This window comes from Vidua chalybeata, chromosome 3, assembly GCF_026979565.1.
Source record: "Vidua chalybeata isolate OUT-0048 chromosome 3, bVidCha1 merged haplotype, whole genome shotgun sequence".
In the NCBI taxonomy this organism is placed as follows: domain Eukaryota; kingdom Metazoa; phylum Chordata; class Aves; order Passeriformes; family Viduidae; genus Vidua; species Vidua chalybeata.
The window spans coordinates 56,588,624-56,613,258 of record NC_071532.1 but is presented as its reverse complement, the minus strand read 5'-3'; the positions used below and the strand labels follow the sequence as shown (position 1 = coordinate 56,613,258).

At 45.3% G+C, this 24,635-nt stretch overlaps 1 protein-coding gene across 1 annotated transcript in view; it reads right to left on the bottom strand.

Annotated features, from left to right (window-relative positions):
- Positions 1-5,485, bottom strand: part of FNDC1 (fibronectin type III domain containing 1) — a 63,806-nt gene extending 58,321 nt beyond the window's left edge. The window contains exon 1 of the mRNA XM_053939131.1: positions 5,405-5,485. Coding sequence (XP_053795106.1) covers positions 5,405-5,474 — 70 coding nt within the window. The 5' untranslated portion in view covers positions 5,475-5,485. The remainder of the gene's footprint in view (positions 1-5,404) is intronic.
- Positions 5,486-24,635: the final 19,150 nt, after the last annotated feature.

Genomic DNA, 24,635 nt, shown 5'->3' with positions numbered 1-24,635 from the left:
GGTTACAAGTTCAATGAGAGTGAGGTACAGTGACTGCTGCTTGAGAAAGGTACAATTTAACCCAGAGAGATTTTAACCATCCTGAAAGTGCTGTGAACAGTACAAAACATGCTGAAGTTTAAACACATATTTGCAGAAACTGAGTAGGAGAAAAGCCCTTATATGACACCCCAGACAGCAGCTCTAGGGAACCTGGGAGGAGAGTTCACCATTTCCAGAGCTACATGACCCAGCAGCCATGTGCCTTAGGAGGGTGGGACACAGGACAAGCAGTCTGGAGAGAGGTCCCATCCAGCAGAGAGCAGGCAGAGGGAGCTCAGCAGCCTGCACAGGTCTTGCTGGGGACCAGAAGCACATGAGCTGTCAGCACAAGCTCTCATCTCCCCAGGCAAATCAAGACCAGGCAATAAAGGGGACGCTGTGTAAACACTGTTTGATGTTGCTGCTGTTAACTCTGCTACCAGTATAGCAGTTAAGCACTCAACCATGTGGTACACTGTGGAAGAAGTTATTTTTCATTACAAGCTTGTCTAAAGTTTAAAGAGGAACCAGGGAAAGCAGACACTTTCCAGGTGCTTGTACACCCCCAAAGGAAATGAATCCTACTACAGAGGTGCTGCAGGCAAAGGCTGCTGGTGCCTCATGTAAGAATAAATGTGAGAGCTGGGATCAGAGTGTGCACAGTCAGTCTAGCCAGGTACAAGGGCAGTGCAAAATCCCGCTGGTCTAAATGCCTCTTTGGTAAGAGGCAAGCAGTGGAGACACAGGAATAAACCACACCACCCTTCTAAATCCCTAGACCTCCAGGGTGTGGAGGAAAGTTAAGAAACGTGTGTCCCGAGACTCAGAGGACAGCAAAGCAGAAGATCTCAGCAGTTCTTTGGTTTTCTTTAAATCTTGTGCAATTTAAGCCACTGTCTTGATCTTGGCAGTGCTTATTTTGGCACTTCAGTTTGTGAACATTCAACACAGACTGTAGGTTTTGCAGCCAAGAGTGCAGCAGAATAAGCAGTATAGCAAACACGTATAAGAAAATGCAGACACGATTTCAAAGGCTTTCTATTGGGGCATGCACAACAAAGGATCTTTCAGACAACCTCACATTTCTCCAAGACACCCATCACTCCTCAACTGACCTGAAATGTAAGCCATAGCACTCCTCAGGGGCTATGATGTTAGTGCAAACATAGCCAAAATGCAATTTCTCAACCCACATGGAAGAAAAATGCTTGGGTTTCTCACGAGACAGAGGGAAAGGATCTCCCCAGCTTCAGTATCTGATGCTCTCCTCTGGATTTCACTGCCTCACATCCCAGCAGTTCATCCCTTCCTCTCATGCTGGGCAGGGGCACTGGCTGCAGAGCTGAAGCCATCTTTCTCATCTTGGGGAATAATGAAAACACTCATAGTTGCAAGTGAATTAAATTTCATGTGCATTCAAAGGAATAAAAACAATCCCGCAGTGCAGCACGCCAGTGAAAGTGTTTCTGCTTTAGGGAGCTATAAAAGAGAAATGACACGTGGCAATTTCAAGGGTAGAAAAAGACAACAGGGAGTACTGGCACCTGCCTGAAGGATCAGTACAGAGTCTGCAGGGCTGGGGGAACCCTCTCAAGACTGCACAAAAGTGTGGTACACCTGCAGCTTGGGGGAGAAAATAGCAGCATGGGGCTTCCCAAGAGGAGGGCACATCAATGTCCACACCATTTCCTCTGGGGAAGTGACCACTTCTGCTTAGTGCATTAGCAGTCTGTGGGAGACATGTCTATCATCCATGCTCCCTCCTCTTTCCCAGCAGAAAGCACAACAAAAGGTGAATGTTCCCATGATACATGCATGAACCTACCTATGGTTCACTTGGGCAGGTGAAGGGGGGAGTAAAGGAATACTAATTTATGAAGACAGTTAAGTTAAACAAGATAAGCAGATCCTGACACTTCAAAACTAAGGGGAGAAAAAAGTGTTGAATTGGCTGCAATTTTTTGCATATTTGGGATCACATCCAGGCTACTAAACACAGGTTCACTCTAGAGGTCTTTGGTTAGGAAGAGGTTCCAGTCCTGATTCTGCTTGAGCTGCAGCAGCATAAATTTAAGAGACATAATCCCTCGTGCCAGCACATCCCAATGCCAACTTAGCCACATTCCTGAGAACTTCCTCAGTGACAGACAGAGATGTGTTACGTAACTCCCAGCTAGAGAAACCATGAGTCCTAGACACGCACCAGAAACTGCACCTGGTGGAAATATTGTTATGCTTCCTTCATGTGAAGACAACAGCCCACCTGCAGACAGCTGCATACAATGTGAAGCAGATATAAAGTCCAGCCTAAGTTATCTTGAGAACTTAGATGTCACTTTTCAGTGTCCTGCGTGGGAAATATGATCACTGAATGTGTCTGAGATATATTTTTGTGCAATTGAATGCTCACTCAAAACACTGGATCACATACACAAGATCCCATTCCCCCTGCTGGTGTGTCTTTGTCTTGCTGCATCATCTACTCAGCCCCCCCCACCCCCACCCCTTCTAATTTCTTTCTGTATAGATCAGCTTCTGAAAGCATCTTCCTAACCACACATCCAGCCAAAATCAGTCCATGTGCTGTCTGAAGAGCTGGAATCACAGACTTGGACGGCACAGGAGCTTTCATACATCTGACACACCCAGAGGCTGGTACAGAGCTATACAGTTAAGACCATTACAGCACTGTCCTAAATAACTGAGAAGATACATTCCTTAGAGCTAAATGAAGTGGAAAATTCCCTTGGAGACCCTTCTGCTTTCTCTGTTTGTGTCAGACAGTCTAGACAAGGAAGGAAAATGAGAGTTAGTACTACTGTCAGAAAGGCTCTTGCTCTGAGCAGAGCCTCTTCTTAATGTTTCTCCCAAACTTCTCCCATTGGCTGCAGGTGGTTCTTGAATACTGTTTGTCTCAGCTAATTAAGGTGGGTGGGTGACTACTGTTTTCTGTAGTCAGTATCCATTCTTCCACACATGGGATCTGACAGCAAGCAGCAAATCTCTCTTGGCAATACACAAATGGGATCTGCCCCCTGAGTTGGCTCCAGTACAGCAACCTTCTCTTAAGCTTTCTTGGCCAGAGGACTGCCACAACAATCCTGGGCATAGGCCCCACACTGACTTTCTATTTTGATAAACAGAACACAGTCAATGACAGCACCAGCCCAATGCCAGACCCTTACAGGGGAAAAATCTTTCTTTTCTTTCCACAGACAAAAATTGAAGGGCTTTTTTGCTTCGTTGGAGCCTGTCTGCTGAGCCAAGGCAGCCTCCCTGTCTCATAGACATGGTACTTGGACAAAGGCTCCAAAGTACAGAGTGGATTTGGGACAGGTTCCCTAGACAGAGTGCATGCAGTGAAGGTGGTCAGCAGGACCATTTCAAACACAGCTAGAGTGTGAGAAAGCAGGACCAAGGGCAGCAAAAATGCTCAGCAATGGCTTTTACCCCTTGAGAAAGAACTCCAGAACCCACCAGCCCTCCTGCCTGAGACTGCACTTGCTCAGGACACAGCTCAGCAGCTTATAAACTACTCTCTAGACCGGAGAAGGAATGTGGTGTCCACTCGGTGTGGCCAGCACACCAGCAAGGACAGGGAGTACACATGCAGCCCACATCCAGTCCTGTCCAGCCACTCTGGAGTTAACAGCGCAGTTAACAGCGCAGTGTTCCCACTCCAGCAGGTTTTGGTGTGCTCCAGAGCTCCATAGCTGGGAAGCACGCAGAGCTCTGTGCAGCTCTATGCCAACACATTTGGGTTTGTTCAGAAATTGGCCAAAATTTTATAGCACATTGGTGTGGGACTGCAAAGAAAGAAAGACTATATGGATATTACATGCAAAAATTTTAGTGAAGTATCAGATTCTCCAAGAATCACTTTAGACATTACACAGTCAGGGAAGCAAGAGCCTGCATGCACTCTGCAGCTAACACTTTTCCTCAGAGGCTATGACATTTCTCACGATGTTTCCCTCAATAGCAGAACAAAAACTCCCCTGCTCCCTTCCCTCCTCCTCTCACCTTCCAGCTGGCAGCCCCGGAAATCCAGTTCCCCCTCCATTTACCACTGCCACGAGGGAGCACTATTATAAAACCGCTTCCAGGAGTGTGATCCCCAGCTTGACCCGGACGGGCACAGCAACTTGCAGAGAGACTACAGTTCCCGGCTAAGCAGATCATTCCTTTCTGGTTGTTTAACTGCACACTAAGACTCACCAGAAGCCACGGGTGACATGAAGTCCCAGGCTCTGCCGCACAGCCCAGAGCTGCAGGGAGAGCTGGGGAGAATGCTATCGCCCTTGGCTGGCTCCTTCCTCTGCGACTACAGCACGGGGCTGGAGATGGGACAGCCACCACATCCGGAGCCTGCGGGCAAGTGTCCCTGTGCCGCTCTGGCTACTGTAACCCCAACAGGTACATTCTAGCGCTGACATGACTCCTTATGTGTGTCTATACTCTGTCTTTACCCGTGCTCTGGTGCAGACCTTGTGCTCAGAAGCTGAGGAGATTAGGTTCAGCATTGCCTGCGGTGCAAAAAAGTGCCGAGCGGATGCTGTGATCGTACACTGCTTCCACAGGAGAAAGGACAGGGCAGATCTGCCACTGCCTCCCACAACGCCACCTCCAGAACAGTTTAAACCTGAGCCTGCGGGCCCCGGGGAACTCTGATAGCAGCGCCAGCCTCGCCCAGGCTGATACACGGTTCGATCCACAGGACTCCGGCGGTGGGAACGAAGGGAAGAGGGATCTCTCCTGGCTTCCCGGAGAGATGCAGCGCTGGGCTACCCGGTGGCAGTGCCGCTAACCGCGCGAGCGGGTCTCCTCAGCAGAGCCCAGACGGGACGATGGAACCATGACGAGGTTCCAGGGGGGAAAAGGCATCCACGGACTGAAGGCAAGCAGGAGGCTGTCACCCTCCGGTGCCATCTGCTCAAGTCTGGCCACGAGCGTCCTTGTGGGCTGCCAGCCGTGAGCTCCGGAGCTGCCCGAAACGCGGCAGAGCGGCAGCGAGCTAACACACGGAGGGTCCCGGCCGCTCTCCGAGAGCCAGGTGACCCTCGGCGCCGAGGCTTGCCCGGCTCTGCAGCTCCCCTCCCCGCTCGGGGGGCACCCGCCGAGAGGCCCGCACACGCAGGGGGCAGCGGCAGGTGCCTGCGCCGGGGCAGGGAGGCGGCCGGTTCGCCCGGGGTGTCCCCCGCGACGCCGCCGCGGCGCTCGTCCCCGTGCCGGGCGGGGGCAGAGAGCGGCGCCGCTGGGCATCCCCAAGCACCGTGTCGCCCCGAGCCCCCCGCCCCGCGGCACCTCCCCGCCCCACGCCGCCGGGCAGCGACGCGTGTGGGACGGCAGCCGCTCACCCCCGCGCGGGGCAGCTCCCGCGTACCTGGCAGGGCGGCGGGCAGCAGGGCGGCCAGGAGCAGCAGGGCGGCCCAGGGGCCGGCGGGCCCCGCCATGGGGCCGGGGGCGCGGGGCGCGGGCGGCGGGAGCGGCGGGGCGCGGAGCTGCCGCCCGCCCGGCGATCGTCTCGGCGGGGCTGCCCCGCTGCTGCCTGCGCGCCCCGCCGTCTCCTCCTCCCGGGCTGCCGGGACACTGCAGCGGGGCGGCCCCGCGGAGGCGGGAGCCGGCCCTCCGCCCCCCGCGCCCCGGCCCGCCCGGCGCCCCGGCCCGCCCGCCCCGGCGGCCAGTGCCCGCAGCATCCCCTCCCTTGGCGTGAGGGCACCTGGCTCCTTCGGGAAGCATCTCCCCAAGGAGACGACGAGCTCCGAGCCTGCCCCTCGGCACCAGGGGAATTTCAGCTGGCCCACGCGTGTTACCCGCACCCTCGTGCTGCCTTTTGTCTTCTCCACTTGTGGCACTGTGCCCTTCCAGCTGGGGTGGGTATTCAGTCCTGCGTGGGCACAGGTTCACTATACAGAGCTTTCTATACCAGGCTGTCTTTCCTTCTTCACATCATCTTTTGTTCTTTGTGATTTTCACCCCATATCTGGCCGGGGTTTTTGCTTCAGTAGCCTTGCACTGGAGAGATGCACTGTTAGATCTACAAGGCACTTCGGAGTCCGACTTGTCTGGCTCTTCCCACAACCCTCTAACCCATATCCCCCACCTACTTTTTGAATGGGTCTTCTGCTGTGGAACCTAAACAAAAATAAAATCAAAATAAAACTAAATGGGCATAAAACTTCTTGCCTGCTATGAAGGGAGAGGAAAGAGACTGAGAAAAATAAACATCATATATTAGAAAAAAAAAAAACAAAAAAAAACAAAAACAAAAAAAAAACCAAAGAAACAAACAGACCAAACAAACAAAAGTACAAATCAAAGGAAGCCAAATAACAGGAGCAGACTTTGCACAGGAATCTGGCTCCACACCTGCTTCTGCCCAGACACTGGCTTTGGCATGCTGCCACACAGCTCCATGGCTGAGCACATGGAGGACTGGCACAGAGTGGCTCCAAAGTCTCAGGCTACGTCTCTGCTGCTGGACGTAGCTGCTTCTGGGACTCTGGTCCTACTCACCACTCTGTCCCTCCTGGCCAAGCTGCCCAGGGTCCCACAGCCCACAGGAGCATACTGGCCACGTCCCCACTGGTATCAGTGAATACACAGTATCCTTTGTGCCCTGTTACATATGTGTTACATATGTGCATTTTCATAGTTTGCAGCATCCAAAATGAGGTGCAGACAGTGTTAACTGATGAGCTGAATGTGTGTCCACAGTAGAACACTGTAGGCTGCATTCCCTGTGATGTTACAGTGGGATGGTGTTGGAGAGCTCTGTGGGTCATAGGGAGCCAAACCTGGCAGCTGCTTAACCATAGTGGGTATGGGGCAGCCTCCTGCAGAACTACACCTGGGTTTTGTTTCATTGCTAGGTGATCACTGCACTCTCTAAGGAAGCCTGGGAGCAAGCTGAGACTGGAGCAGCCAGGCACAAGGTAGGGACTGTAGTCCAGAACTGAAGCAGGAAGCCACACTGGAACAAGCAAAGGGAGTTGTGGGTATCTCCAGAAAGCTGTCTTTCACCACTCCTGGAATATTTCCTCCTATAACTTGATTGCTATAGCTTTTAAAAACCAAGCAGCATAGCAAACAGAAGGAGTCTCTAGATGACAGGGTTTCAGGAAGCTCAAGTTAAGGCACATCTGTAATACCATATTTTTAGTAGATTGCTGTCCATTGTAGCCTCCTGGCTTTGCATCACACCAGGCATCACTGGTCACTGTACCCCTCATTGCTCTGTACACTGTACCACTCCTGTTTCAGCATCACAACTTCATTATTCCCTTTCAGCATTGCTTCTCTCTTTCCTAAGTGGCATTCTCAAGGATGTAGTTCCCAATGCAATATCATCAGTCATATCGTGTGGAATGGAATGCAAAAGTGCAGCTTTGAAAGGCCTTTTCTGGATTATGAATCAAGGACTGACTTGAACACTGACTGGTTAAAGACATGCAATTCTCATGTGGGACACCAGCTGTTTCTGAGAGAAAGTACACTTCACTAGCAAAGCATGACAGCTAGAGAAAAAACTAAAAACAACCACACTGGGAGATCTGGATATTCTGGTCAAAAGTTTTAGCAAGTAAACCTGGTAAAGAGTATCTATTAGAGTCAGGGATCTCAGCATCACAGAAATCGAAATCCTGCCTGTTATCTGCAGCAAGAGCTGTTCTGTGTGAGGAAGGTATCATTTACATGGTGCACATTTGGGAATTTCAGTGGATATAATTAGTGGAATGATGTGACTGTGCCAGTACTCCCTGATAAGGATGTCTGAGCTTGCCCTAAGAGAAAATGGTACCTGGCAAGGCAGGAGGAATGGCCTCAGCATGCCCCTCCAGCACTCACACAGCCCCTCTCACTCCTCAGTTGGTCATAGGTGGCAGAGGGATCCCCCCATGGAAGCTGACATTACTCAGCAGGGTCAAGCCTACTTGCTGTTTTTTAAAGCACAGCTCTGAAAAGGGAAAAACCATGGCACTTGCTAACTGGAGGCAAAATGGTATATAGGTGTACTGGAAAGGGTGAATCTTTGCAGAGTACACAAATCTGGAAGGGGTTTTGTTTTCCTCAGTTGTTTCTTCAGTGCTTGCTCTATGCAAGTGCATCCAGGAGAGACAGAGGGTTGAACATGCAGGGGTGCAGCTATCTGTCTGCATGAAACTATCCACCATGCTCACCCATATAGGCTGTGCAGTCTTGGAGGTTTTTCACTTAAAAGACAGAATTCTCTTGAGAATGTGGATTGCTCAGGAAACAACCAAGATACCATATTGCAATGAGTATGGACTTGTTCCTATGGCAATGTGAAATCTGTTTCTTTGCAGGAAAGGAATTTTCTGTAATTAGCTCAGCTAATATTGGTATAACAGTTAAGATTAAATTATAGTGTAAACCAAGACAAGGGATATTTGGGATTGCTGATTCTTTCTCTCTTGTTTATGCAAGTGCTTCTCTTGAAACCATATAAGGCCAGACAAATAATCACTATATGCTGGAAAATCCTGAGCAGAGAAGATGCAATGCACCAGCAGTTTGTTTTCAGAATTTCTAGAAAACTCATTGAAACAGGTCTTCAGCTGGCACAGTCTAGCAGAGCTTCTTGCCTCACCTCCTTTCATTCTCTGTGGGGCTCTTTTATTTACACCAGCTAATGGAACAGCTTTTTGCATTTGGTGAACAAACTTACTGACTCTTGACTTCAAGTATGTTTGTCATTGATGCAAAGGAAAGATAGCTGCAGGCTGTGAGATAAAAATGGTACTCCCAACAGTTTGTAGGGGCAGGTTTACAAATGGAAGACACAGGCAGACAGAGACATATAAAGGAAGAATTTTAGTGAGCCAAATTGTCAGATACTTATAAGCAATTTCAAGGGCTCTGTACAGAGAGTTTCTCTCCTCTGTAATTCTCTACAGCACTGGCTGCAGCTCACTTGGATGCAAGCAATCAAGATTCAGCCCCAGCATCAGCCCAGGTATGGCAGCATGGGCTCAAATACAGGCATGGCTCAGCACCCAACAGCTAAAGCCACATCTGCTGTGGAGTGTCTTCTACTCCATCTGCAGTCACAGTTTCAGATCCAAGTGAAAACATAGCAGCCTTTTACTAAATGCCAGTGACATTTGCTTTATTTATGCGCAAGAAAGGAGGAATGCCACATTAAACACTGCCAAGCAAGTTTCTGACCACTTACTCTAATGGCAACCACTGTTCCACACAATTTTGTTTAAATGATCTGAGACCCTTCTTTTGTAAATGTTTTGCATCTGTTTAACACTAAACCTGCACAAAATGCTAGGAATATTGAAATGCATAAGCCTAAGTATCTATTTTGCTCCAAAATGAACAGAAACAGTTTTAAGCATGTTACTCATGTTATTATTTTAAGTGTACAATTCTGTTGAAGACCGCTAATGGAGAGAAAAGAGAATGAAAGAGAGCCAGGAAATACCTTCCAGCAATGTAAAACTACGTGCACCTGGTAACCACTCCTTTCCTTGCAGGTAGCCTATTTCAGTTTGAGCTACAGGTTGGTAGAAGCACAAATAGCTGCATCATGTAAAAATAAATGCTCATTTTTAAAAAAGAAGACAGCATAGAAGATATACTTGTTATGGGCAAATCACAAGTAGGCAATAATTATTTGCTGAATTTTGCCTTTTGTTCTGGTTTACTTGCCTGGAAACAGTTTCTTTAATGTATTTGTTAATTATTTACATTTATATGTTTTGGTAACCCTCCCACTTAAACCAAAAGACAGATTTCTGGTTGTATAATAACAAAATGGTTTAGGCATGTGTTCTTGAAAATATGTGGGGTATCTACCCAATCCAGCTTCTAGGTAGAGATTCAAGAAAAAAAAAAAAAAAAACAAACCTGCCAGAAGAAAATTAAAACTTGCTTAAGTTAAATGAAATTGCCAGATGAGTGTCAGCGGAATCAGAATTCTTGTATGCCCATCTGGTATACTCATTGAAACAAAAACTAAAGAAGAGATTATGTCATTAAAGAATGCTGCAAACAAACAAGGAGTAACTAAAGTTTTTTAGGCAGCTGTAGAGCTGGCATGCCTTGTTTCTTGTGTTATGTCTGAAAACATGTATTTCCCATGCCATTCTTCTACAGCAATGTCAGTGTTTGGCGCTAAGATCATCGGCTTTGGTTGAACTCGATGATTTTAAGGGTCTTTTCTAAACGAAATGATTCTGCGATTCTATGACTTTTATGGACAAAGTGCCCAGCACCACTTCTGTTGAGCTCCATTTTAGCAGCTCCTCCTGGATGCCAGGTGCCCACTAGAGTCACTCTATCACTCTCCTCCTCAGCTGGACGGGGGAGAGAAAATAAAGCAAAAAGCTCATGGGTTGAGATGAGAGTAGGGAGAGATCACTCAACAGTTACAGTAATGGGCAAACAGGCTTGACTTGGGAAAATTAATTCATTTATTACAAATCAAATCAGAGTAGGGTAATGAGAAATAAAACCAAAACACCTTCCCCCTACCCCTCTCTTCTTCACCAGCTTACTTTACTCAAATTTTCTCTACCTCCTCCCCCACCGCTGCACAGGGACACAGGGAATGAGGCTGTGGTCAGTTCAGCATGTTCTTTCCTTTTTAAAAGAAGGACTCCTCACACTCCTCCTCTGCTCCAGTGTGGGGTCTCTCTCCTGGGAGACACTCTCCCATTAACTTCTCCAGTGTGAGTTCTTCCCACAGGCTGCATTAATTGTTCCAGTGTGGGTCCCCTCCACAGGACACAGTCCTTGAGGAACAGACTACTCCAGTGTTCTGGGGCTGGGTCACAAGTCCTGCCAGCTAACCTGCTCCACTGTGAACTTCTCTCTCTCCCCATGGGTCCACAGTTTTTTCCAGGAGCCTACTCCAGTGCTTCCCAAGGGGTCTTCACCAGGAGCTTCAGGGGAATCTCTGCTTGGGTACTTGGCACCTTCTCTTTCTGCTCCTTCACTGACCCGGGTGCCTGCAGAGCTGTTTCTGTCATATATTCTCATTTCTCTGGCTGAAGTTGCTGTTGTGCAATTTTTTTCCCCTTCTTAAACACATCATCCCAGAGGTGCTGCCACTGTCACTCATGGGTTCAACCTTGACCACTGGCAGATCTGTTCTTGAGCTGGCTGGCATTGGCTCTATCAGACATGGGGAAGCTTCTAGCAGCTTCTCAGAGAAGCCACACCTGTAATTCTCCCACTCTTTGTCACATACCACAATAGAGGGTGGCAGTAATGCTGCACCTCTCCATTAAACTGCTTCAGCTTCTGGTGCAAATTAATATTTTCCTTTGAGTGTTTATGCATATGGAGAGAGCTGTGTTATTCTACCATGCAGTTTTGTCAGAGTGAATGTAATAATGCTATGTCATGATCCCTATTCCTCATCTCTTGGTGAGACTCAGTTGATATAACTCAGTCATTGCTGCCTTGCCAAACACCTTTCAACACTGCAACCAATCAGCATTAAAATAGCAGAATGTAAGTGCTACTTGTGAAAGTCTTTGCAAAATTTGTATTTAAAGCATCAAGAACAAGCTGCCTGTGTTCCTGCCTGGTGTCACAAAACCCAAGTCCAGCAGCATGTCAAACCTGGGTGCTGTTGACTGCCTGAAGCATGCAATCCCCAGTGGTATGGGATCCCTGCCAGTGTGATTGCTGGACATTAATGTTTACACCCTGGGAACTGTCAGGAGAGAGAGTGATTGACACAGGCTTTGATGATGGGCGCCATCAGAAATGCAACACTGTCTGTCCAGGTTCAAGGCCATTTCAGCTGCTAAAGCTCAGTCAGCACAATGAAGTGTCGAGTCCTGAAAGCTTCATCATGGCAAGCAGCAGTCTAATAAAAGGTGTGTCAGTTTGACCCCTCTTACCATGGGTTCTTCCAAATAAAACACGATTATGGCTGCTTCTAAAACAGGAAAAATGCGTCATCCCTCTGTATGGAGCCCTCCACAGTGGAAGAGCACTGAACTGGAAAGGCACGTGGAGGGATCCTAAGCTGCTGTTCCCGTATGGTGCTTGTATTCCCCACGTTGCAGATGGTGGTAACTTTGAGACGTGAGAAAAAAAAAAAGCTTCTAGTAGAGACTTGATGAGTTTGAGGCTTTACACAAAACCCTGACTTTTGCCGTTTTGCCAAAATAAACAGATTTTCGTGACAACTCCAGGGGGTAGAGACCATCTGAGTTGCATGGACAAGCCCTGCAGCACAGCCTGTCTACATGATGAAGAGTTTAGGACTTCTAGACCCCCATTTTCACCCTCCTCTCCTTAACTCCTACGGCAGTCAGCTACTCTGACAGAAACTAGGAGCATTATAGATTAGTCCAGGAGAGGTTATCCTTACTGCTCCTCTTTGTCTGATGAGACCATGGCCAGCAGCTCAGAGCAGTGATTGCAGGGACACTTGTGTGCTGCTGGCCCGCAGAGGGCAACTGGGATGGAGACTGAGACAGAGATGGGGAGCTCTGGTCCTGTGAGGAAAGAGCTCTCACCAAGGATGGCAGTCACAGGATTCTGAGAGGATGTTCTTTGTGAATTTAAGAGCCTCAGAGGATTCATCTCCCAACCAATAAATTCTGCTGGGCCCACATAAACTCCACTGATTTACAAAGTTGTCCCAGCTTGTTTGCCCCAACACTTCCCTTGCCCCACCACTAGGAGCAAGTGACAGCCCATTCCTAATTGGCATCTCCATGAAACTCATGCTCCTGGAAACTTAGGAGTGAGAACACAACTCTAATTTTACAGCAGTAGAGGATATTTGTTCTCTGAGTTCCTTCTGTTAAAAGAGAAGGCTATTGTTATTGCTCTATTTGGCAAGAATAGAACTAGGATTGATCAACAGCTTAGGCTTACTTTTTCCTTAATGACTACAACTGCTTTGCTCTCAGTGTTTTTTTAGGGATGTTGCTTACTCCAGCTTCAGCCCCACTCAGGATACTTGGAATTCAAATAAACTGCATTGCACTGCATTTTCTGGCAGGCACCCAGCGCAATGAATTTCAAACTAGTGTTTGATTTTGACAGCTACAAGGCAGAGAGGCATCTCACTAGTCAAGACTAATTCTTCCAGTTGCTACACAGCATGACCCTATGAATTTACTGTCAGTCACATCACTGAAGTCACGTTATCCTTCAGTAACAGTACCCTGAAAACATGGTAAAGTGCAGATGGTGATCTGCAGAGTGAGGTGACTTTGCATCTGTGGTATTTAAGACCTGAAATTAACTGTGGGTGTATCTACTAATATTTGGAAGAAATATAAAGGATTTTCAACCTTTAGGGTGACTCGCATAGACTTACAATATTTGTGGTTGCAGATCTTAAACAGATAATTGAAAAAGTGTGGGAGAAACATGGTTTTTCATTAATTAAATAGAAAATAAGAATAAATTAACTTTCTGAGGTCAAGAAATCATCCCCAAAATATTATTCACCATCCCCCTCCCCCCCCACCCCCCTCCAATGTTATATATATTTTCAAGTCAGGGTTTCTCAAAGAACTTTACAAAATGTTGCTTGATGAGCATAAAGGTAAAGTATCACTCAGACCTATTAAATACTCTGGGCCATGCACAGAGCAGGCTATTTAAGGCTATCTTTAAAGGAGAATCCTGGCCAAGGCACCCTCCCTCCTGCTCATTTTGCATACAGGAATTAGTTCCTCACACGCTCCAAGCAAGTCTCCAGCACCCTAAGATGTTTGTGTTTCCTCTTCTTCTTCAGAAAGGGCCCTCCTGCTGAGCAGCTTCATTGCCTAAATCTTCATGTCAGCCTGGTGACTGGAAACAATGCTGCCATTGCACAAGCAGATCCTCAAAACATTGAAGGGTTGTGCCTAATTTCTTCATGAATGGTCTTCCTGTCACCAGGGCCATGAGGAAGGCCAGATCCATGTGCAGCCCTGGCTGCCACCCTACAAGAGCCGGCTGCTCCTGCTCCTGAGCTCAGCAGCAGGCGCTGTTGATATTTGGCTCTTAGGACTTGTTGCCTGAAGGTTTCCCTGAGATGGATGCCCCCAGAGTGGCCCAGTGTTGCCTGGCTGATCTCAGAGGAGCAGCTCAGAGGGCAGAATTGCCCCTGGGCACACCTGGGGCTGCCCAGTGGGGCTGGAAGACACTACCAAGACAGGCCAGCTGTGCCCTTGCCCCAGGCACAGAAGATGCTCTGTTGAACATGACACTACCAGGCTGTGAGGGGTGCAGCTCTCTTGCTGTTGCCTCAGAAGGAAGTTTTTTTCAATGCATGGTGGCTCTGCATACTTGAAGTACCAGTTTGGAAACACAGCACAGGGCAAAGCTCTTCTGGGATATTTGTGTCTTTCAGGGTGTTCTATCATTAAGCTTTGCATTGATGAAGTTCTCTCTCTGCTTCAGGGACAAGGTACTTTTATTTGAGACATGTGGCATGGGACTGTGGATTATGGACTGTTGGGATGCAGGTACCACAAAGGGAGAGGGAACTCAGCCTGTCCCAGGAAAAACTAGTAGTGGTTTGAACACACTGCGACTACCAGAGTCACCTCTGAGTCACAGGGACCTGCATCTTACTATCCTTCTGTTCAGAATTTTAAGAACCCTGAAGTCCAAGTAGCATTTTCAAAAGGTCTTTTCCAACTGCACCTGCCTCCCTGTCCTCTTCAGCACTACTGTTTTGTCTTCCCTCAGTTTTCCTTTGCCTAATCATATTTCCTCCCTTTTTATTAACTTTTTGCTCCTTATCCTCAAATAGCATCTCACCATTTCTTCATTCTTGTGGTTGCTTACTCTTTCCTTTTCTTTCCCACATCTTTCTTAACAATTAATTATTCCAGGGATAAAAAGTGGAAAGATGTTGCTGGGCTTTTCTTCTCATTATCAATAATTCCAGCACCTCCCTGCTCTTTCTCACCCTCTTCCCATCACCAGCAATTCATCCAAATTCTCTACATGTCCCATCCTGAGCTCTCTTGGAGGTCACAACTTGGAGACCATCACCTTTCCCTCACATCACTACCTTTTAACCACAACCTCACTAACTCTCACCTCTACACTGGTGCCCATCTGATTACCTGGCATCTTTCTTTCAATGATTTGCCCCGCAGCTATGGTCTATATTTCATACAGAAATGAACCCACTGAAATGGATCTCACCTCTGCCATGGAATATGCCCTCACTGGTCTGCTTTAGCACTGCCCTCTGTGTTTGACTGGTTAATACCAAATTTCTCTAAGTCCCCTCCACCCTTTTCCTGCATATCATCTTTCACTTATGCCGACCTCTGGGTGACTGTTTCTATGTCTCAGCTTTCTTACCTTCCTCAGCCACCCTAAAATCTGTCATTTCTTCTCAAACCCTTTCACAGCCCTTCTCCTTTCCAGTTTTGTCCCCTTTTGCACCCACTCCCTTCAGAGCATTACTCCCATTTTCTTAACTCTATTTTTTCCCTCTTGCTTCCTAGCATTCACTGGCTATACCTCATCAAAGGCTTCTCTTTTTACCTTTTAGACCTTCCCTAGGTGACCATTCTCAGCCTCTGTCATCCTTCAGCCTTTGCTTTGCTTGCCTTGCTTTCTCCTGTGTAGATTTTCTTCAAGTGACAAATTGCTCTGAAGGGCAGATGTCTGCTCAAACCTCATCTCTTTAACAAGGTACCCAATTCTCTCATTTCTGACCCTTAGAAGAATGGCTCTTCTTTCTTCTGTCCTTTCTTCTTCCAGCCCCAGCTTGGAAAAGACAACAGTACCATGATGTGTCTACCATGGAAAACTCAAAAAAAAATCCAATGGAACTCATGAAAATTGTGAAGTGAAACTGGTTCAATGGCATCAATCAGGTCATCTTCACTTCAAACAAGAACCCCTGTGCAGACAGATAGAGATGGAATTTAACTAATTCCCTTTGTATCTGTACTTCTAGGTAATCTAGATTACCTCCACAGACCTTTGAAAAACCCTCACCTTATCATGGTCATTTCTCAGCAGTCTCTGGTGCCTTACTTTTGTATGTCTTTCCTTTTTCTCTCTGTACTTCTTGGCAGAGTTAATCTCTTTTCTCCTGCTGTATGAAACCTGGAAGAACCAGACCACCCCTGTTGGACTCTGTCAGCACCAGAACAAACAAGGTCTATAGCAGCTGTGCCTCAGAGCAAGGGCTAAGATGGGTGGCAGCACCCCATCCAAGCTGCCCTGCAAGGAGAACAGCCATCAATTATCTGGGAGATGAGGCTGTCTGGAGCAAATCTGCTGCTGCAAGTCAGATGCAGAATTCAGTATTTCCTCATACTTGGAATACTTGGCACAGTGATTATGAAAATAAATGACAATCAACTCTTTTTCTAAAGAAGTGGGTACAAAGATAATTTTGATGCAAATTCTTTTCAGAAACCAATTTTCCCCATGAGAATGCTGGCATTTAAATGCATTTTAAGAGCTAAGAAAAACACTTCATTTATTCTTTGTTGCCAGACAGGAACACTGTGTTTCAGATTTGTCTCAAAAACTTCCTGAGCAAGTGGGTTGGCCTTGTTAACCTCACGCTTAGCTGTGGTTAGCTTCTGCTGGGTGCCAATAGTGCTTTGAGCCTATTGATTGATTTTCAGGATAGGAAAGAGATTAATGTTTTGAATACACATCAGAACTTATCTTCACTGTTCAAAAAGGACATATAATTGAAACAGAGATAAGTCTATTGTTTTGAAATAAAATAGGCAGAAAACTATTTTTCATGAGGACACTGAACCACTCTTTTTGGTTCAATGGGTCAAAATTTTTGCCACCCTTCTTGGGTTTTGCTATCTTGAGCAAATGATTTTCCACCATTCATTGGAACAGTGTAAAACTGAGGAACTGAATCTTCACTAGTCAGCACCTAGATGACCAACCAAGGGAATCTGTTACATTCAACACTGATTTCCAATGGGTCCATTACAACTACTCAGTTGAGGTAGTGGGAATTTAGCCTTAAGACTAACATGGTCTGGGAAAACTGACCACTAGAATTGTTCCAAGTCTCTAAAAGGGCAATTGAACATAAAGGCATCATCTCTAGTTCAATGAATCTGTCAGCTGGAAATCACTGCTGATCAGAGAAGTACTACAGAGAACAATTGCTATACATTTGCTCTATTCTCCTCCTCTTTCCTAGGCATCAGCCTTTGGCCATTCCCAAAGACAGGACACTGACAAAGAGAGGATCTAGGTGAAACTTTGGTTTCACCCAAAAAAGACATTACTGGCGCTGTGACAGGAGTTGCCACTACAGAGAACAGCTACTCTGGTCAAAGTTTCAGTAGAAAGCTCACAAAAGGGCAAGGGGTCAAAATCTCATCCCATCCACATCATCTAGGAAAAGGATCTACATGAACTCATGAACTTCCGCCAAAGGTAACTGGACCCAAACTGTATCTTTCTTAGAAAAGAGCATGAACAATGGCTGCTCTGAGTCAAACACTCCCTGCATCATGCAGAGAAGGCAGCTATCCTTCCTCCCAAGCTAGAGCTGAGGAAAGCTAAGTGAGATGCTATGTTTTTAGTCAAGTACTGTTCACTATGAAGTCTTAATCCTGAGTACATCCATAAAGCAGATAGACAAATCTGTCCAGCTTCCAGTTATCTTCTAAACATGACCTAGCATGATCCAGACTGGACTTAAGCAACTTGTGTATATAAGCAGAAAGCCATGAGAATGCTCTTTTCCATGCAGCCCATTGGTGTGCAGCATCCTAGTAACACAGGTCACTGCAGACACCCTTATGTACCCCTGCTGCTCTGTCATGGCCTCACAGAGAATTGATTCAGGTTCAACATCTGAGACACTTGTCCTTGAGGCACTGTGGGGTTTGGGTCCCTGCTGTCCAGAAGGCTTCCTGCTACTTCAGTGCAATGATTGCAGCTGACAAATTAACTCCATGTCAAGGCAGCAGTGGTTTGGGTGCCAGAGCTTGCATAAGCCTAAGATTTGCAAGAGGTGTGTGGGGCCCAGCATACAAGCTCCCACACAGGAATCAAGCTGAGCAGCTTCTGACCCATGGGGACACAAGTCAAGGCCAGGTTGAACAGGGCTTTGAGCAGCCTGGCTGAGTGGAAAGTGTCCCTGCCTATGACACGGGAGCTGGAACTAGGTGATCTTTAAGGACCCTTCCAACCCAAATTGTTCTATCATTCTGTAACACCAGTGCCTGCGGGAACTGGGGCAGAAACATGAGGCAAACACTCCTCTCTCTCCCATTCATTAGTTTCCCAGTAATCCCAAAGAACATCACTAGCATCTTCAGGGGCACAGTGATCCTCATTTTTGGCACAATTATTCTATTCTTTGATGTGTCTTAGGTGATGATATTTTGGCTTAATTAAATTGTGCTGGTACCAGACAGTCTGGGACCACTAAGATTCCTCAGTGTGAGGTGCTACGGCCTGAGGAGCTGTCATGTTGATCCAGGATTTCCTCTGCAAAACAGGGAGGAGAGAATGCACATTCCAAACTCTCCAATCCAAAGCACTTTGTGAAATTCCTTTAGTTCTAGTTCACTAACAATACCTTAAGCCCCACCTTCTGGTGAATGACTAAAGTGCAGGGAGAGACAACTCTCCGAGTCAAGTTAAAACAAGAGTTTTGAAGACAATACTATTAAAATAGAAAAATACCTGATTCTTCAGGATAATCCATTTCAATAAAGTGTCGAAAAATAGTTTTAAAAGGCATCATAGTGTTTTTTGAAAGGCATCAAGTAGTTTTATCATGTTCGATTCCATTTTTTTCACTTGATATAAACTGTCATGCTATAAAATAGACTTTTTATTTTAAGCAGTTTTCTCTCTCTTCTCAGTAGTGGCAGCGAGCACACACAAATCAAAACTAGTCTGATCATAACCACAGGCTGAATCATGGGATGACTCTAGGAAGTTGTGAGAGAACAGGAAGAAACAGGGCGACAGCCCAAGAACGTGCTTTTCAGTTGAAAAGCACCCTCTGAAAAGAGGCTTCTCTCTAACTTGTGCTAACCAAGAGGACAAAGCATCAATTTCTGAAATCTCTTGGTTACTGAAGGACCTAAGGCACAGATTTTAAAACCTGATCTAGAGATTCCATATCAAGCCAAAATCACATAAATATATTTTTTCCCATATAAATTACAGTAACTACTGTTAGCGACAGTGAAGTGTCTCTGAGGTAAGGCAAGCTACAGAAACATAATCTGTAATTTATGTATGGCCATAAATAAAGATGAAAGAGAGTTCCAGCTCCTTTTGGCACAATTTTTCAAAGTCTTTAATACCTAGCAGCTCAAACTTGACAGGACACTGTTCTAGTCCTGATGGAACTAGAGATGAGAAATGTTCCCAAATAACCCCAGTGAAAGAGGTCTGAAGGAAGAACCAGATGGAAAGACAGCACGATCCTCTTCTCTTATTGTAAAGTCAGATAACTATGTTTCAGAAATTTTGAAGTCACTCATCAATACCAAGAATAAGGATTATAAGACTATGGTAATACTTTCATCTATTAATCCTATTGGAGAGAAACTGAAAAGTCTTCTCTTCAATGGAAATGCTCTAATGGAGAGAAACTGAAAATTCTTCTCTTCAAGGGAAATGCTCTATAATAGTCAGGTCTACTTTCCATGTGGAATGAGGCAGCACAAATGGAAACAGCTGGCCACTATATTTTGCTTAGGAAGACCATGGTTTGGATCATTACATTTTACTTCTATCCATAATCTGACTTTCAAAGTTCCACATCCACTGCTGTCAAGAGAAGATGCTGTGAAACAGAACATAAAATGTATTGCACCCTGTGCTACCCTCACACAGCAAAAGAAAACATCAAATGAAACACACTTCTCTTCACACAGGATGACTGCCATCTCTCAGTCCAAGAACTGCTCCCCTTTTACTGGGAGAAGGCAGCAGGTAGTGATGATCAGGTGAGTGTCTATTTTTGGCCAGTAAATTACTTTTCTCTTAGATATAGCTGAACATAAAGGGCACTGTTTAGAATATTTATAACAGGAGAAGGGCTGTGAAAGATGAGTGACCTGGTTTTGGTCTCACTTATGTGGGGAAACTAAACACAAACCCAGTGGATACAATCGCGGCAGAGGAAATCAAATTAAGGCTTGAAGGTTTACAAGACTTTACTGTTTAAAAAGAAAATACAATTAAATAATGATGTGGCACACATCCTCCTTCACTCATGCTTCCCCAGCCTGTCACCACATCTCTACTCAAAAGAATTTAAGCTAGACCCAGCTACACAAGCAAACCCCTGGGCTTACCTGTTCTGATGCAGAGGTCTGCTCAGGAGGATGAGCTGTATCCAAATAATTCCAGCATAGGCTCAAGTACTTTCTCAAAGTTCAGAGCTCTTGCTTATGAATTCCTCAAAGCAAAGTGTGTTCCTTGCACAACAAAATTTATGGTGCCACAGGGGGGAGCTTGGAGCTTGTGCCGTGGCTAAAGTTCACCACTTTCAGATCACGAGAAAAGGACAGCTCAGCAGCATTAACAACTGCAGCCACTGGAAACGCTGTTCTGGAAAGGCTGGTTGAAAATCATGACACATGCATCCATACTACACAAACACTTTAATAAAGATGTTCCTTTTCAACATGATCTTAGGAGGCACTCATTGACTTTGTCTTGAAAAAGCAGGCCAAACCCATAACTTATTTCAGAACAGAAGTCTTACAGAGTCTTTACCCACTATAGTTTGGGAAAAGACTACAAATGCAAAAAAAAAAAGACCACATTTTCCCCCAAATGCACCTTTGAAAGTGTCTGTTGATTTTCTTTGAACACTTGCACGAGAGGGAAGCTATCACATTACTTACACCTTTATCTTCCTCCCCACCAAAGGAAGCAAGATGTCCCAGCACAGTGCTAGGAAATACCTACCTTTTTTACACATTATTTTCTAAATGGTGCTACATTTTACTGCATGTTTATTTTTTTTTTTTTTTGTGTTGGTACAAAGTGTGAGCAGGAAGGCACATGATTTTAATAACTTGCACAGCAGCTATTTGATTGTTATTTATTTATTTATTATTTTATAAAAATATATTCCTATGTAAAGACTTTTAATTAGGCAAGAAATGTGCTTCCTTTGGACAATGGGCTTGGTTCACAGCAATACCTGTGTAATCAATGCTTATTTATTAGAAAAGCATCCCTGAATCAGTAAATGGGGCTATTGTCTCTGCTGCAAACCACTATGCCAGTCTGCTTTGGTAGCTTCAAAAATATAAATCATCTACATCTAATAGGAAAACAAATTCAAGCTGAAAAACATTGCTGTAATTGAAAAAGTCAAATCCTGAGCAGCCTTTAAACAATATTTCCTCATGACCTTAATACAACGAGTTCATACTACTTGATTGTGAACTGGGCCCAATATTTACAATATTACTAACCAAAGGTCAATGTAATTAACAAAACGGATATAATTCATTATTTTGGAAGAAAAAATAAAAGAGACTGATTTTGTTGGGATTTTGGAGAGCTGGCTTGGTATAGAGTGCTACTTCTGTATCAAAGCATTTTAAACATAAAGAAATCACTGGCTAAAGGACTGATGGCTAAGACAGCATTTTCAGTGGTGGTATCTTATACTGCTGGAAACGAAGTTACCAGTGATATAACATAAATCAAGGCAGTAGTACATTAGTTTAAAGATACGTAAATATTTATTTGAATTCTGCAGCATAATAGCTGTAATTTTTCACTGCTTTGATATCCAGGGATTCCTAGTACTACACAAATATATTTTATCTGCTTCATTTTTTTAGTTTCGGTACTTTCATTCAAAGCAAAGTAACTCCCATTTCTTTGTACTGCACTGAAATAAAGAATCTTGTTTCAGTCCATAATGCTTTTCTTATTCTTTCTGGTCTGTCTCTGTCAGTGTTTGTTTTATGAGCACCAAACCCCAGATACTAGTCCCTAGTGTCCAGCTCCCAGTACCCTGGCTCCCAGCCCTCTGTACGTACACACCCCAAAGGCACACCAGGCAACACTGACAGCGCACCTGGTGCCTCCATCCAGGGCTCTGCAGAGGCTGAGCAGCACTGGCACTGCTACCAGACCACTGGGACTTCTGCAACATGATCCCTTTTTATAGTAGATTCCCATTAGGATTCTTGTTGGAACCTGGGAAAGCAGGCCCTACCCTGCATTTCCCATTTCTCAGGAGACTGCCAATCATTGTGATTTTCTGTTGCTGGGACTGCTGTCACTTTCTGTTAAGACCACAGAAGTCCTAAATAAATAAACACAAATCTCCCTCTGACTTCCATCTAAAAAGCTTCTAACCAGGTCTACTAGTAAGTACTTTGCTCTGTGGAGACTCATGCTCCCATCAGTTTGGAAATGAGAACATTCAGGAGCAGACAATATTCAAACAAAAAGGTAAAGACTGACAGGAGGTGGGAGAAAGCTGAACTTCCCAACATAAGTACTGGCCTCAGTAGTGTGTGCTTCTGTAAGAGCTGTTTTCTGTTGCACCAAAAAGGCAGCTTTTGACTGCACAGATCACAGCAAGGTGAGCAATAACTGGCTGCTCTGTGACTCTGAACAGATTTCAGGTGCAGCAGGAGTGATGAGGTCAGAACAAGGAGAAACAATCAATTCCCATGCAGAGAAGCTTTATCTTAATTCCCAAACTACTTATGTCCCCCATTTTTTCCTAACAGCATCCAGAACACCTCAGTGTCACATTTCGTATGCTTTTTGCAAGACAATTATTCTACTTTATTATTTTTGTGCTGATTGTCACAGAAAATTAAGTATACACTTAACAAAAGTCTGCATTTAGGAACTCAATATGCTTTTCACTTATGCAGCTTCACAACAATCATATGAAGTAGAAAACAAAATATTAGTTCTGCTTTCACACAATGAGCTTTAATTGCTTACTGTGCTCTGTATCACAACAGTTAGTTTGCAAATACAAAAAAATTAAATTTAGCTGCTGACATCCATGTAAATACTAAATTTCCTTTACAAATATGCATCTTCTCTAGGTAGATATGCATGGAAATGTTCAGATACGTTCCATGAGAACACAAAAAAAAAAAAATTCAATGACACTAGCTGAAAAGAAATCAGCTGCAGTGTCACAGCTACAGTACAGGACACTGCCACTGGACTGATTCACAGAGAAGGAAAGGATTTTATCCTATTCCCTGCCTTTGATAGCATCCAACAGGATTTGCACTCCTGTGGAATGAGATGATGGTGATGGTGATATGGATGGCCCCCCTCTCCATTCAGGATCATATGCACTAGAATACAATGAATAACTGCTTTTTATGAGACTGCCTAGTCCTAAACTGGTCACCTCTCAAGTAAAACAGACGATGTTTACTTACAGTACTATAATGTTTTCAATAGGACACACCCTTTTCAGAGTGGATCTCCACCACCTAGGCAGGACATACCTTTTATCAATTAAAGTAGGGCACCTCCTTTGAGTGTGTAACTATAGGCTTGTTGTACTTCAGGTAACGAATCCGACTTTGTGGACAATGCTGTGAGTAGGCTGCCAGGGAGCCTGTCCTGGAGGGGATGTGGAAAATGAAAGACACACACCCACACCACCCCAGGAGCAACCTCCTATGGGAGAGTACACGTTTTGATGTGGGTCACACAGCTTTTGAGTGTGGTGCACACTGAGGGGTTGTGTGCTTATTTTACCCAGTCTATCTCACAGATACTAATTAGAGGGTTTCAAAACAATTAACAGTCCACATATTTATTGTGAGTACATGGTCACAACATGACCTGTAGTATTGTGAGCACCTCTGAAAGAACAGGCAAGCAAGCAGAATCTATTCCCTTCCTGTAGTGCACATGCACTACATGTAGTATAGCACGTGTAGGTGTACATGTAGCTACATTACACATGTAGCAAGTTCTTGGGCTTATGTGTTACAGCTGAAATCACCTAAGCAGGCTTGTTGCCTTCAAAATAAGGGATTCTGCTCCCCAGTGTAGAGAACTTCTACTTCAGGCCACTGTCTTAACTTCTTTCCAGATCATGCTCTGGTACTCATCACACAATGAGGTTGTCCAAGTCACTAATCTGCTGCAAAACTATTTCTCTTTTTTTATCACTGAATTTGTTTTCTGCCAGATTAGTGACCTGAATTGACTCACTGTGCAGTAAAATGGAACCAGCGAAGGGGAAAGGGGGGAGCAGGAGATGGGAGTGCAGAGGTTTCTGTAGGTTGGTGAGAGCAGGATCTCCTCTTTAAGTACTAGTAAAAGCAGCAGCAGATCTAATAACACCTTTTTAAACAGCCAAGCAGGGAATTTACTTTTCAAAGCTATACTGCTGCAGGATGGTCCTGGGGACATAGTGGGCTGGTCCTGGGGCCATGATCTGCCCTGCAGGGCATTGTGTTTTGCCTCCACACTGTGCTAATTCTCAAAGCTGTTTGTGCTGTCATCAAGTGACTGACAGTGTTGTATTGCTCTTGTGAGCTTATTCCCAGCCTGTATGTCAATCCAGAATTGATTCCAGGCTGGTTTTAAGCCATCCATATGGCAGTTATCGACAGAAGAAAGCACTATAGCACACATTAAATTTATTATTCTGAAACTTTAGGAGGGATGTAAAT